General features: G+C 35.2%; 1 protein-coding gene across 1 annotated transcript; it reads right to left on the reverse strand.

The window, feature by feature from the left end:
- Nucleotides 1–1305: 1305 nt before the first annotated feature.
- Nucleotides 1306–10770, reverse strand: cdx1b (caudal type homeobox 1 b). Its single transcript, XM_029447622.1, has 3 exons — nt 10269–10770; nt 2881–3029; nt 1306–1536 (listed from the first exon to the last, which is right to left on the reverse strand). Exons 1-3 carry the CDS (start codon nt 10768–10770, stop codon nt 1306–1308), a joined length of 882 nt encoding a protein of 293 aa, XP_029303482.1.
- Between the last annotated feature and the right edge of the window lie 5629 nt (nt 10771–16399).

Here is a 16399-nt window from a genome sequence, read left to right on the forward strand (position 1 = left end):
AAGCTTGTGGACGTTAAAACATTCCTGGGAGAAGTGAAACTCCCAGGGTGCATTTCTGCATTTTGGGTTTTCCGTCTTTGGTTGAGTGAACCCTAAAGATGAAGACGTCTCAGGGATTCAGACTGACGGACAAAACATTTCAAACACCTTCCAGCACCAACCTTCTATGTTACCTGCAGGTTTGTCCCTGAGGTTCTGCAGCCAGAGGATTATAAACTTTATTAGGCCTTTATTTGTTAAGAAAACATTTCTTAAAGCAACAGGATACTTTTTTATTTTAATGCATCGTCATCAAGCAAAAAACAAACATCCAAAAACCGGAGTTATCCTGAAAATCCTCATTTTTTTAAGTAGCTTTGGAGTTAAAAACAAACACATCTTCCTGAGAGAATCACATTAAGCTCAATAATGTTTACATTGAGGGGCGAATTCACAAAGAAGGGTCTGCTCCTTCTCAAGGTCCAATTCACGTTCGTTCAAGTCTGTGATGATAAAACAGCACAAACACGCTTCTGTGTCTGAAGTTCTTCATGTGGCAAAGAATAAATGTCGCCTTTGTAGGCAGAACGACAGAAAGAGTCTTTATGTTGGATTTAACATCTGTCGCTATAAATGTGCTTAACTCCGAACCGAACATCTCACTTTCACCTCGTGTGGCTGTTAGCGCTCATCTTTGTGAATTTGACTGTTTTTGCATAGAAAGGGGATCATTTAGCATTTTATCTTGTTTAAATACGTAGAAATCTGACAGGAGCAGTAAGAGCTGCGTCTCACCCTTTGTGCTTTGAGAATTACTTGTTTTCCTTTTGAATTATTTGTGCAGGTTTAGCGGCTGTAAAAGCCTCGCAATCCTTTTGTGAATTCACCCCTGAGTGTTTTATGGCTGCATCATTCCATCAAATAGAAATTGTCCACATGTCGGTATCTTTGGGAAATTTGGGTTCTCCGCCAGAAATAAAAATGCGTTTGGACAAACAACTCAAAATGTGTTTCGCTTCTCATTTTTTCCAAACTTGTTGCAGTTAGAGTCTTGCCGTTAGCTGTTGATGTGCAACCAAACCGGCCAAACTTTCTTTTACAGGCTGAAATCCCAGCAAGCAAACGGCTGATCAGAAATGATCTGCACCAACAAGAGTCTGATGGGAGAAGAAGTAGGTTGCTGGTGACGTCGCCGTCGACATTTTCTCAAAATATTCAACAAGCTTTAGCTTTTAGAGCGCGACATAAATGTGGCAGGAGCAGGATGTGGAGCAAAACGTCTTTTTAGTCCAGATCCCCGACGTGAGCGTCCAATAAAGCATTTCCTCAGTACTCCTCTTTGATGTTCAGAGCCAGGGAGGAAGGGGACACCAGCCCGTTGCTACCGCTGCTGCTCGTCACCATTGCGACGCTGTTCCCGCCATTTCCATGGAGGCCTCCACCGCCGTTGCTGCCGTTGGGAGGCGTGGGCGTGGTCGTGGAGGAGGCTGGCTGCTGGAGCTTCTTCTTGGTGATCTTGCGCTCCTTGGCCCGGCGGTTCTGGAACCAGATCTTCACCTGGATTAGAAGAAAATATGTACAAAGTAACTTCATGCTTTTACAGTAACAAGATATCTGCATGATTTTATCTCCACCGAGGATGTCATGTTTCAGTTTGGTTTGTTTGTGTTTCAGTTGTGAGTATTACGGAAAAACTACCAGCTCGATTTTTATACAAATTGGTGGAAGGGTGTACCATGAGCGAAGGAAGAACCCGTGAAAGTTTGGAGCGGATCCAAATCACAGGGCCGATCCCGCAGTATTTTCTATTTGCGTTAACATTGTGAGATAAGGCATGGCCTTGGCGGAGGTCTGCGCTCCCCGACTGCCCTTCTGGTTTGTTTGTTTGTTTGTCTGTAAGCAGGATTACACAAAAACTACTGGACAGAGTTGTGTGAAGCTTGGTGGAAGGAAACACTTATTACATTTTGGAGAGGATCTGAATCACGGGGCACACATTACTTTTCACTTATGGAAACAGCCTTGGCGGCGGTCTGCGCCCTTCTAGTTACAACATGTTTTAGCCCATTTGCTATATTTACAGTAAATACTAATGTGTAGCAGGTGTATTGTTTTCCATGGTCACTATCGTAGCTTAGCGTGTTAGCATGCTGTCATTTACTGATTATCAGAAAGCACAAAGTCTGCAGGTATTTGGTCTTAAACCAAAGTGTTTGACACATTAAAATGTTGACCTGATGGTGGCGCTCGATGATGAAGTATCACCAGAGTTATACCGATTCACCCTCAGGGAAACATGAATGGGTGAACCAAATTTCATGGCAATCCATCCAATAGTTGTTGGCATATTTCAACACCAAGAATTGAGTGTTGTGTTTGTATCACATCCTGACATATCTTCTTTTTTTAAAACATACATTTGCCACACTGTTCCTAAATTACCAAAAACACACCCTGTAGTTTATTTTGACTTAATCCCACGATGAGTAATTTGCTGCCACAAACACTCACTGGAGCACCGTGGGGAATAATACGACGCTGAAAATAAACAAATGCACCGTTTCCTCCTGTTTGTTTGATAAAAACTACAGTGAACAGCACAAAATTACTGAAATTAAATGCGAAACTTAATATTTGTGTTTTTAAGATTTACGTCTTACGTAGGAACCAATGGGCATGTTTTTGGTTTGGGTTATTTTGTGGGATTTGTTGACAATAAAAAAAAATGACAAATTGTTTCATTTTCTGAAATCACTGTTAAATCATCACATCCAGTTCCACGTCACTACATTGAATCTCACACCTGGACATTATGCTTCAAAAGGATCCAGTAAAAGTGCAGTAAAGTCGTCCCTGCAGTCGTGAGCAATAACCAGGTTCTATATGTGTGTGTTGGCGTACCTGTCTCTCCGACAGGCCCAGCGTCGTGGCGAGCTCCGCCTTCCTCCTGATGGTGATGTATTTGCTGTAGTGAAACTCTTTCTCCAGCTCCAGACGCTGGTGGTCGGTGTAAACCACACGGTACTTATCTTTAGTCCGCGTCTTTCCATCTGAGAAACACAAAAATAACCAGGTTAACAACTGTTGCTGCCCCCTACAGGCCATTGAAATACACTCAGTATTGTTCACTTACATAAACATTGCAAGAGGTCTGTGCTCTCCGAGTGCACTTTTAGTTAGCTAATAATATGCTAACTCTTTGTCTTGGAAGTTCTGCTAGGTTACTACTAGAAGGTAAGATAGCTAGCCAGACCTGCTAACATTAGCATCTTATGTCAAAGCAGACAAAATGCTTGATTATAATTTTCTTTCGTTTTTGGTTTTGAAAAGGCAAAAAAAATTACACAATCCTCCAAATTGTTTATAGTTGTGTATCACTCTTATTAGAGTCAAGAAATTAAAGAGCGGGACAAAGCCAGTAACGTTAGCGTGAACGTAGCATTTAGCAGCATGTCAGCTCCCAAACAGCTGTTGTTCCGGTCCTAAACTGTAGCATCATTCCACAAAATAATGTAGTTAGCTAATGATATGCTAACTCTTTGCCTGGGAAGTAATGCTACATTAGAAGCTAGTTAGTGAGGCAAGCTAACATTAGCAGTTTACATTATGCTACATGTTTTAGTATTATACGTTTTTCTTTAATGCAACTCAAAGACAGTAATGCAAGCTAACAACTATGTTGAATGTTTAGCATGTTCTCTGTTAATTTGCACAGTTCAAATAATTAACAGCAATTGTTTGTTTGTGCAAATCTCTGTTATTATTTTACATTTTGCAAAAAAAGTGACGTTCTATATAATGAGCTACTCATGAACTACTAATATATATATATATTTTTAAACGTGTATATGATGAAATAAGGGAGATGTGTGTAAGTAACCTTGAATATTTACATTATTAACACACTTTATTTTATACAATTTAAAGTGAAGGTCTTCAGCTCAACTAAGACCAGTTCCTCGAGGTTAAACATGTAACCTTATATAATGTGTAATGTTTACAACACTTTTCCCCAAAAGGTTTACACAAGTCACCGATATCCAGGAATGACCCAGGAGATCAATTAATACGTTAATTTAGTTTAATGACTCAACTTCATTGACACAAAATCAAACCAACTGTTGTAAAAGCTGTAGTACTTGATAATATATAATATAATGTGTTATAAAGCACACACATATAAACTGACGTCAGTGTATTACTGGACTCCTGGATCCTGTGTGTTTTCTCCAGGACTCCTGTATTCAAATACTCGACCTGTCTCCGATGGATTTGCATAAACTGACCGATATCTGCTTTTCATTTAAATAGACTCAAAGCTGTCAGAAGGTCCAGCTGTGAAACATTTCAAACTTTATTTAACATCTTTCTAACTCAAACGTACATTTCCACAAAATACCAAATGTATGAGGCTGAATTTTAGAGAAGCATTTTTAAAATCATGCACAAAACATCTGGAATATTCCCATTTAATGCTGCAGAAACAACATGTCACAAGTCTTTATAATCGTAGAGCCTCGACGGAGATGAGGAGAAAGAATCCTGAAGGTGATGTCAGACTGTACGTCTCACTTCATCGTCAGCTGACCTTTAAATGCACAAATTATTCAGCTTTATGTCCGTATTCTGAAAAAGACAATATTCCTACTAAGCTGTTTACAATGATCTACATTTGTAATGTGTAATGTATTTATTATTCTTTTGCTTTTGGTTCAATTAAATGTAATCAAAGTTTAGAGTAAAAACTAAACTTACATGTAAAGACAGGTTTACATTTTTATCTTTCTTCATTTTAAGATAGTTTTTAACGTTTGGTGCAACACGGTTTAAAGGTACAGCAGGACAAACCACAACATTGAAGGAACAAGCAATAAACCCTGCGTACATTACGCAGTATGACTTTTTGCACCGTGAGAAGCTGCACGACTTCACATGTCTGCAGATTTCTACAATATGGATGCGAGAGAAGAACCTAAACCGGCTCCTCCCCAGGTATGTGCGTCTGTGTGTATGGACTGACATTGATTCGTGAGGGCTATATTTGCAAAGAGAGATGGACGTTTCAAATGCAGTTTGAATTGTAAAAATGTGTTGAGCCACGGTGGAGATATCAGTGTGTAAAAGCGAGTTCATATATTGCTGAGAACATTAAACGTTTAAAGTCTCTTTCAGTGTCGTGTGGAGAGGAAACACGGGAATAACAGACACACCCCGGGGCAGAAACGCAGAGCTGCTGGTGTTGAAGTTAATTAAAAGGCCTTCAGCTCTCTTAACACGCTCTGATTCAATATTAACACTAAACACACATCAGTGTCTTCTTTAAACACACACACCGTCTGTCCTCTACTCGGTCACCGGGGGGGAATTAAAACTCAAACATTTTAGTTTCGGGGGAACATCTGTCCGCACTGAAGTCTTTCTGCTTCATTTGCCTGAAAGTGAAAACCAACAGTTTGATTCTCCATCAGCTGATAACGAGCTGAGAGACGCTCGTCAAGTGACTCAAAGAGCTCTTCAGTGTCTGCAGAGAACTTACTGCAGTTACTCATTCTCTAAACAAAGGGTTGTCTTTGTATTTCTTGGACAGAGCAATGCTAGCAGTTTCCCCCTGCTTCCAGTCTTTGTGCTAAGCTAAGCTACCCGAGTCCTGATTCAAGCTTCTTCACTAAAACCTTATATGGAGGACGGAAGCTGCCAAAATAAAAAGAAATGACTTGATAAATGAATTATTTTGCCATTAAATGTACCACAAATAATATTAAAAATAAATATAGGCATCAATTATTTGATCAAATGTCGGCTTAAATTGATATTTCTGTTTTAATTGTCTCCTTTATTTATTTATTACTTATATTTATTTACGAACTAACCATTTAGTTTCCTTTTTTTATTTTTTTTATTATGGAATTTTATATTTATGTAATATTTTCTTTATGCAATTCATTAAGTTTGGGGAAGTAAATAGGGGAGCAATTGATTATTTAATCTTCCCATTTATTTCTTCTCTTTTTTTTGCATTTATAATGTATCACTCATTTCCAAATGTATATATTTATTTATGTATATATTTATGTATATATTTATTTATGTATTATTTTCCCTTTGCATTTCCCCCCCCTATTTATTACCCCAAACCTAATGGATGAAATTAATTAATTCTAAAAGAAATGCAAAAATAAATAAGTAAATAAATAGGATAATTATTATATAGGTAAATAAATAAATTTGCAAATTTAAACAGAATATTAATTTGTTTCATATTTATCAATTAATAAATGCCTATATTTATTTAGAATATTATTTGTTATTAGATTTACTTTTTATTCACTTATTTTACATATCTTACATATCAAAATTAGTAAGGGAGACAACAAAGTTTGAAATTGGTCCAGTATTGAGAGAGAGCGCTGCAGGCGCAACACGTGCTGCAGTGTGATCCTTGATGTTCGTCCACTAAAGGTTTGTTTCTGCACAGCTTGTTGTTAGAAGTGTCTACAGCGTGGAAGCTTTACCTTCCACTTGATCTGTTCTGTTTGTTATGGAGTCTAAAGTCTCGCTCAACGAGAAGTCTCGCTCTGGCATCTCACGTCACATCCATGTTCTCAAACCTTCATCCATGACATTCAACACTTAGCAACGCTTTCTGTTCTCCAACACAACAAACTGTGACAACACCGGCTCCCCTCTCCAACTCTCACTCACGTGTCCGCCGCCAACAAGTCACATGACACAACAACAGACAGACCGCATCAAGGTAAAGGTAAAGTTGTATGTCTCTGTAGGCTCCTCTTCATAATGTAGTCAGACACTGTCGGTGCAGAAACAATAACAAACAGAGCGGATCAAGTGAAAGGGAAAGAAACAGGTTTTATTTCTCTGTAGCTTCTTTTATAATGTCGTCAGAACTTAGAACAACAATCTGAGCGCTCAGTGCGGAAACTAACGTTTAGTGGACGAACACTGAAGGTGCAGAATTACCCAAAGCCTGCTGCAGCGCCCTGTAGTGTGTACAACATGTATGACCCTGTTCACCTGTAGTGTGTACAACATGTATGACCCTGTTCACCTGTAGTGTGTACAACATGTATGACCCTGTTCACCTGTAGTGTGTACAACATGTATGACTCTGTTCACCTGTAGTGTGTACAACATGTATGACTCTGTTCACCTGTAGTGTGTACAACATGTATGACCCTGTTCACCTGTAGTGTGTACAACATGTATGACTCTGTTCACCTGTAGTGTGTACAACATGTATGACTCTGTTCACCTGTAGTGTGTACAACATGTATGACTCTGTTCACCTGTAGTGTGTACAACATGTATGACCCTGTTCACCTGTAGTGTGTACAACATGTATGACTCTGTTCACCTGTAGTGTGTACAACATGTATGACTCTGTTCACCTGTAGTGTGTACAACATGTATGACTCACCTGTAGTGTGTACAACATGTATGACTCACCTGTAGTGTGTACAACATGTATGACTCACCTGTAGTGTGTACAACATGTATGACTCTGTTCACCTGTAGTGTGTACAACATGTATGACTCTGTTCACCTGTAGTGTGTACAACATGTATGACTCTGTTCACCTGTAGTGTGTACAACATGTATGACTCTGTTCACCTGTAGTGTGTACAACATGTATGAATGTTACAATACATATCTTTAAAGGAGCTTTTCTCTAAAGGAGCTTTTTCTCACACTCTTCAGCAGAAGTCTCCACTTCAGCAGCACTTACATACACCAAACTTTCCACTTTCATTCCTCTCTATATTCTGCAGCTTTGTGCAGAGGGCTTTGTTCACATGTCACTCACAGCTCATGTTATACACGCTACACTCACTACATGCAGGAGATTACACACATTTAATGACATAATGCCTCATTTACATATTTAAACATCACATGTCAGAGAGCTTTTAATATAATGTGTGTGAGTGGAGAAGTTTCAGCTGATATCTGTGAGTTACAGTTTTGACTCTATTCACCCACACACACACACACACACACACACACACACACACACAAACGCACACACACACACGCATGCACGCACGCACACGCGCACACGCGCACACACAGAGACACACACACACACACACACACACACACACACACGTACACACACACACACACACTCGGGTCACACTTCAAAGTGCGGACTGTCTTGTAACTTCTTGTCTTCTCCGCCCAGAGACAAGCGGAGGACAAAGCCCCCCCCCCCCCCCCCCCCCCCTGGAGTCTCGTCCAGCGGGAACATTAACATCACAACGGCCTCACGTCGCCTCTAAACCGGCTTCACACGTTTGATCCGCGACGGTGGGAATATTTCACCAGGGAGCAGAACACCATCAGCATGTTCTATTATATTATATATTATATATTATATATTATATATTATATATTATATATTATATTATATATTATATATTATATATTATATATTACATATTATATATTATATATATATATTATATTATATTTATATATTATATATTATATATTACTCTTACATATTATATATTCTCTATTATATATTATATATTATATATTAATATTATATTTATATATTATATATATATATTATATCTTATATTAACTATTACCTATTATATATTATATATATATATATTATATATATTATATATTATATCTTAATCTCTATATCTTACCTCTTATCTCTTATTATTATAATATTCTCTCTTCCTATTATATATTCTATCTTCTATATTATATCTTCTATATCTCTCTTCCATATTCTATATTATATATTCTATAGTATATATTATATCTCTTCTTCTCTCTTACCTATTAATATTCTATTTATATATATATATTATATATTATATATTATATATTATATATTATATATAACTCCGTTCTATTTATACAATGTGCTTAAAATAGCTTTAAATTATCTCTTTGTTGTTTGTTATTTCTTCTATTGTTGTTTTATTATATCTGTTTATTTTTCTATAAAGCCCTTGTTAAGAAAGTGCAAAAATAAATAGTTATTATTATTTATTATAAGATGAACTTACATTAGACCACTGCATACAGATGAAGAGATCATGAAGACATTTAACTGGCAAAACATATTTATAAATATATAATAAAATGAAGTGCTGTAAAGGGGAAGATGGAACATTGAGTTTAAGCTTTAAGATGCGAAACAAATCTGGAAACCTAATTATTATATGATTAAACAGGCAAACAGTTATTATCATTATCATTATTATTAATATATTATTATTATTATTTTGGCCTATTGTTGTTATTTGCACGGGGAAAAATATGAAGCTGCTTAATTCGCTCTTTCCACGTCCGTGTCCAGCTCATAACTCTTAGGAAGGGTTGTTGCCTCATCCTGGTGGTTCTGCTGCAGGTTGCACAACTTTCATATTGCTTTAAAAAGTTGCTCTGGCGTGAACACATAAAATAATATAAAATAAGAGCTGCATCATTATTTAAAATGAAAGTGTTTCCTGTCTGCTGCTGTTATCCGCTCTCAGTATCTCTGTCCTCATATTGAAATGTGAAACAGTTGGTTTTACTGGGAATAAAAGAAAACACTAACTGTGAAACATTTACAAAGATCACAGGTTAAAGAATATTAATGCGTTGACGTGGAGGAGAAGAAGATAAAGGTTATAAAGTAAGTCCATAACTATTATTAACAATACTATTGGGATTTTTAAATATGCGAATATCGACCTTGTTAAGTTCTATATGGAAATATTATATATCAGATATCTTATAATACTACTTTATTGTCATTGCACAAAACCTAAAACGAAATCAATCCTGACCAGTAATAACAAAGAATATGTATATTATAAATCTAAATGTGTATTTGCTACAGAAACAGTTGAGATATTACATAATACTAATAATAATAATACATCAACATGTACAAAGCAAGGTAAAAGGATGTTATTTTGGTTGCTTGTTTGAAGTTCTGCGAGGTGCGCATGAAATAGAGGTTAAACATGAGGAAGAAGTGAAAGTAGTAAAACTAAAGAAAAGTCTGAAACGTTTAAATCAAACTTTATGTGATTATATATATATATATATATATATATATATATATATATATATATATATATATATATATATATGATTATAGTGTGTGATGCTTTAATGTAGCAGGTGAAGGTGGAGCTCGTGTGAATTATCTTCACGTATAATAAATAATGCATCTTAATGAGTAACTCAGATACATGTTTAGTTTGTGTGAAGTAAATACTTCTGACTTGTACTTTAGTGAGTAACTGGAGTCTTACTGGGGTTGGTGGGCGGCGCGGAGCTGCGTCGTATCCAGTCGTACGGGTTCCTCCTCTGCGGGGAGCCGGGGGACAGCTGCCCCACCGACGCGTTTAGGGACGCGGGCAGCTGCCCGGGGAACTCTGCCGGGTTGAACCCCAAAGTGGAAGCCACCACGCCGGGCACGGTGGACCCCCCCATAGAGGGCGCCCCCCCGGCTGCTGCTGCCGCGGCTGCCGCAGCGTAGTGCGATGACCAGTCGTCCCGTGTGGGCGGAGGGGGCGGCGGGTAGGACGAGCTCCAGCCGCCGCCTGCAGCGCCCGGGTTCCCGGCCTGCTGGTCGTTGCTGATGCCGTGGTGCGGGTGGTGGTGGTGGTGGTGGTAGCCGGGGAAGTCCGAGTACTGCGGCGGAGCCGGGAAGTTCTGCGGGCTGAGGCTGAGGCCCGGGTGGCGGGTCACCGGGTTCTGGTGCGGCGGGTACATAGCGGGGTCCTTGTCCAGCTGCAGGTAACTCACGTACATCTTTCCAGGTGAGGGGACTCCCTCAGCATAGTGCGGATCCAGCCTGCCTCTCCTCTCTCCCCTCTCTCACCTGATGTGCAGGTAAAGTGATCACTGTGAGTTCTCTACCTGTCCACACCTCCACCTGTCTGTCCACTCTGCGAGGCTGCTCCATCAGCCGCCTGTTAAAAACGCCTGCAGTCACATGGCGACTTTTATTGCTCTTATCTCCCTCCCTTAACCCCCCCCCCCCCCCCCCTCTCTCTCTTCCTCTTTCTCTCTTCTTCCTCACCTCCACTTCATCCTCCTCACACACTCTCCACACGTACACCTGCTGACGTGTCACCAAATTTGAAATCAAACCCAAACTTTGAAATACATAAAGTTGAATCCACAGCAGCAGGTTTGCAGGTCCAGGTCCCCCCCCCCCCCCCCCCCCTCCCCGATCTCCTCTCTATCTGCACATTTGCATGACAGTCCGCTGCTGCATTTCAAAGGCTGCCATCAAAGAGAGAGAGGAGCAACATTCACTGGTCTCTAACAATAACTCAGATGTGCAATACTCTGGTTTAATAGAATATTGTACATTATTTTAATGTTTCATATATTGTATTAATCTTTCAATATAACTTTCTCCTGGTTTAAATGTTTCTTGTTCATATTTGTCTTTTTATAGTTTTATACTTTTTAAATGTAAAATTTAAATGTAACTCACTACATTGCATATTCTATATTCATTCTGTTCCTGCAATAACAAAATAATGAATAATATAAATAATACAAACAATGATTTAATTAAGAGTCAACAATCAGAAAACAAATTGTGAAAAGTATTTATTTTATTTTGGTTTTTACTTTTAGAGATTTAAAATCAGTGGTGGAAAGTGCAAATTCGTTGTATTTGTACTTTACTTGAGTATTTCCATTTTATATACTTTATACTTCTACTCCACAACAAAAGGGAAATATTGTACTTCTTACTTAATCTTTAAAAGGCTGACAAACAATATAAACAACTTTTATATCCGGACTATAATAATAATAATAATAATAATAATAATAATAATAATAATAATAATAATAGTAATATTAATAATAATAATAATAATAATAATAATAATAGTAATAATAATAATAATAATAATAATAGTAATAATAATAATAATAGTAATAATAATAGTAATAATAATAATAGTAATAATAGTAATAATAACAATAATAATAATAATAATAGTAATAATAATAATAATAATAATAATAATAATAATAATAATAATAGTAATAATAATAATAATAATAATAATAGTAATAATAGTAATAATAACAATAATAATAATAATAATAATAATAATAGTAATAATAATAATAGTAATAATAATAATAATAATAATAATAATAATAGTAATAATGACAATAATAATAGTTATGATAATAATAATAATAATAATAATAATAATAATAGTAGTTATAATAATAGTAATAATAATAATAATAATAATAATAATAATAATGATAGTAATTATAATAATAGTAATAATAATAATAATAATAATAATAATGGTAGTAATAATAATACAAAAATATTGTTTTTGTCCATGAACTAATTGTATACATAATAAATTATAGAAATAATAATAAAGATAACAATAATCCCACATTCCCTGTTGTGATCCTGTAAAACATATTGCTGTATATAATATTATTTTGAAAGAGACAAACTTTCACTACTGTCAAGTTGATATTAAGATATTAAGACGCATTTCCCTGTTTCATGTTTAATTTTGAAACATAAATAAAATAAAATCTTTGTTTTGTGTTTTATGTGTGTTGTATGTTTTCACTATAAATCATATTAACATTATAGAAATGCAACATCATATGTAAGTGGATGTACATTAACTAATGCACTATAATAAAGAATTAAAAGAAAACAGCTGAAATAAATAAATTGAATAAAGTAAAATCCTTAAAACTTTACAACTCAGTGTGTCAAACTAAAATAATAGTAATATTTGAAAAAAGCTTGATCCACACACACACACACACACACACACACACACACACACACACACACACACACACACACACACACACACACACAGGAAGCGGGGAGGTCAGCTGAAGGACAGCAGCAGCTTCGTCTCCTTTCTGAAGTGAAACTGTAAAGAGACAAAGAGGAGGCGTCTCACAGCACAATAGAGAATAAAAGAATAGAAACTGTTCACGCAGAAGTCATCAGCTGTGTTTCAGGTCAAACTAAATGCTGACTTATAATAAATACATGACTCAATAAATAAACGAGTATAACATCAAGTGTAAATGCTTATTTACACTTGGTAAGTATATGTATGTACTTATTGTTCAAATGTGACATACATTTATATTTCTGTTTTATTATATATTATATAGTAGACAGGTTGGCAAGTAGGTAAGTTAGTATGTAGGTAAGTATGTAGGTAAGTATGTAGGTAAATATGTAGGTAAGTATGTAGGTAAGTATGTAAGTATGTAAGTATGTAGGTAAGTATGTAGGTAAGTATGTAGGTAAGTATGTAAGTATGTAAGTATGTAGGTAAGTATGTAGGTAAGTATGTAGGTAAATATGTAAGTAAGTATGTAGGTAAGTATGTAAGTTTGTAAGTATGTAGGTAAGTATGTAAGTAAATATGTAGGTAAGTATGTAGGTAAATATGTAAGTAAGTATGTAGGTAAGTATGTAAGTATGTAAGTATGTAAGTATGTAGGTAAGTTTGTAAGTAAGTAAGTATGTAGTGTAAGTATGTAGGTAAGTTTGTAAGTATGTAGGTAAATATGTAGGTAAGTATAGTATGTAAGTATGTAAGTAAATATGTAGGTAAGTATGTAAGAATGTATGTAAGTAATGTAAGTATGGAGGTAAAGTTTGTAAGTATGTAAGTATGTAAGTATTGTATAGTATGTAGGTAAATATGTAGGTAAGTATGTAGTAAGTTTGTAAGTATGTAGGTAAGTAAGTATGTAAGTATGTAGGTAAATATGTAGGTAAGTATGTAAGTATGTAAGTATGTTAAGTAATGTAAGTATGTAAGTATGTAGTAAATCTTTAGGGTAAGAGTATGTAGGTAAGTTTGTAAGTATGTAGGTAAGTAAGTATGTAAGTATGTAGGAGTAAGTATGTAAGTATGTAGGTAAGATCTGTAGGTAAGTAAGTATGTAACTATGTGGTAAGTATGTAGGTAAGTAAGGTATGTAGGTAAGTTTGTAGGTAAGTAAGTATGTAAGTATGTAGGTAAGTTTGTAAGTATGTAGGGTAAGTATGTAAGTATGTATGTTAAATATGTAGGTAAGTAAGTAAGTATGTAAGTATGTAGGGTAAGTTTTGTAAGTATGTAAGTATGTAAGTATGTAGGTAGGTAAATATGTAGGTAAGTAAGTATGTAGGTAAGTAAGTAAGTATGTAAGTATGTAGGTAAATATGTAGGTAAGTTTGTAAGTATGTAGGTAAATATGTAGGTAAGTTTGTAAATATGTAGGTAAGTAAGTATGTAGGTAAGTAAGTAAGTATGTAAGTATGTAGGTAAATATGTAGGTAAGTTTGTAAGTATGTAGGTAAGTAAGTATGTTGTTAAGTAAGTATGTAGGTAAGTAAGTAAGTATGTAGGTAGGTAAATATGTAGGTAAGTTTGTAAGTATGTAGGTAAGTAAAGTAAGTAAGTAAGTATGTAGGTAAGTAAGTATGTAGGTAAGTAAGTATGTAGGTAAGTAAGTATGTAGGTAGGTAAATATGTAGGTAAGTTTGTAAGTATGTAGGTAAGTTTGTAAGTATGTAGGTAAGTATATACGTAGGTATGTAAGTATGTAGGTAAGTATGTAAGTATGTAGGTAGGTATGTAAGTATATAGGTAAGTATATAGGTAGGTATGTAAGTATGTAGGTAAGTATGTAAGTATGTCAGTAAGTATGTAAGTATATAGGTAAGTATAGAGGTAGGTATGTACGTAAATATGTAGGTACGTATGTAGGTAAGTTTGCTAAGTATGTAGGTAAGTATGTAAGTAAATATGTAGGTAAGTATGTAGGTAAGTATGTAAGTATGTAAGTATGTAAGTATGTAGGTAAGTTTGTAAGTATGTAGGTAAGTAAGTATGTAAGTATGTAAGTATGTAGGTAAGTTTGTAAGTATGTAGGTAAGTATATACGTAGGTATGTAAGTATGTAGGTAAGTAGGTAAGTATGTAGGTAGGTATGTAAGTACTATAGGTAAGTATATAGGTAGGTATTGTAAGTATGTAGGTAAGTATGTAAGTATGTCAGTAAGTATGGTAGAAGTATATAGGTAAGTATAGAGGTAGGTATGTAAGTAAATATGTAGGTAAGTAATGTAGGTAAGTTTGTAAGTATGTAGGTAAGTATGTAAGTAAATATGTTAGGTACGTATGTAGGTAAGTATGTAAGTATGTAAGTATGTAAGTATGTGGGTAAGCTTGTAAGTATGTAAGTATGTAAGTATGTAAGTATGTAGGTAAATTTGTAAGTATGTAGGTAAGTTTGTAAGTATGTAGGTAAGTAAGTATGTAAGTATGTAGGTAAGTATGTAGGTAAGTAAGTATGTAACTATGTAGGTAAGTATGTAGGTAAGTAAGTATGTAGGTAAGTTTGTAGGTAAGTAAGTATGTAAGTATGTAGGTAAGTAAGTCTGTAAGTATGTAGGTAGTTTGTAAGTATGTAGGTAAGTATGTAGGTAAGTAAGTAAGTATGTAAGTATGTAGGTACGTTTGTAAGTATGTAAGTATGTAAGTATGTAGGTAAATATGTAGGTAAGTAAGTAAGTATGTAAGTATGTAGGTACGTTTGTAAGTATGTAAGTATGTAAGTATGTAGGTAAGTATGTAAGTATGTAAGTATGTAGGTAAGTTTGTAAGTATGTAAGTATTGTAAGTATGTAGGTTACGTTTGTAAGTATGTAAGTATGTAAGTATGTAGGTAAATATGTAGGTAAGTAAGTAAGTATGTAAGTATGTAGGTACGTTTGTAAGTATGTAAGATGTAAGTATGTAGGTAAGTATGTAGGTAAGTATGTAAGATGTAGTATGTAAGTATAGTATGTGTAAGTTTGTAAGTATGTAGGTAAGTAAGTATGTAAAGTAATTGTAAGTATGGAGGTAAGTTTGTAAGTATGTAAGTATGTAAGTATGTAAGTATGTAGTATGTAGGTAAATATGTAGGTAAGTATGTAGGTAAGTTTGTAAGTATGTAGGTAAGTAAGTATGTAAGTATGTAGGTAAGTATGTAGGTAAGTAAGTATGTAAGTATGTAGGTAGGTAAATATGTAGGTAAGTAAGTGTGTAAGTATGTAGGTAGGTAATATGTAGGTAAGTAAGTATGTAAGTATGTAGGTAGGTAAATATGTAGGTAAGTAAGTATGTAGGTAAGTAAGTATGTAGGTAAGTAAGTAAGTAAGTATGTAAGTATGTAGGTAAATATGTAGGTAAGTTTGTACGTATGTAGGTAAGTAAGTATGTAGGTAAGTTTGTAAGTATGTAAGTATGTAGGTAAATATGTAGGTAAGTTTGTAAGTATGTAGGTAAGTAAGTATGTAGGTAAGTAAGTATGTAGGTAAGTAAGTAAGTATGTAAGTATGTAGGTAGGTAAATATGTAGGTAAGTTTGTA

The sequence above is a fragment of the Cottoperca gobio genome, chromosome 14, assembly GCF_900634415.1.
Source record: "Cottoperca gobio chromosome 14, fCotGob3.1, whole genome shotgun sequence".
NCBI lineage: Eukaryota > Metazoa > Chordata > Actinopteri > Perciformes > Bovichtidae > Cottoperca > Cottoperca gobio.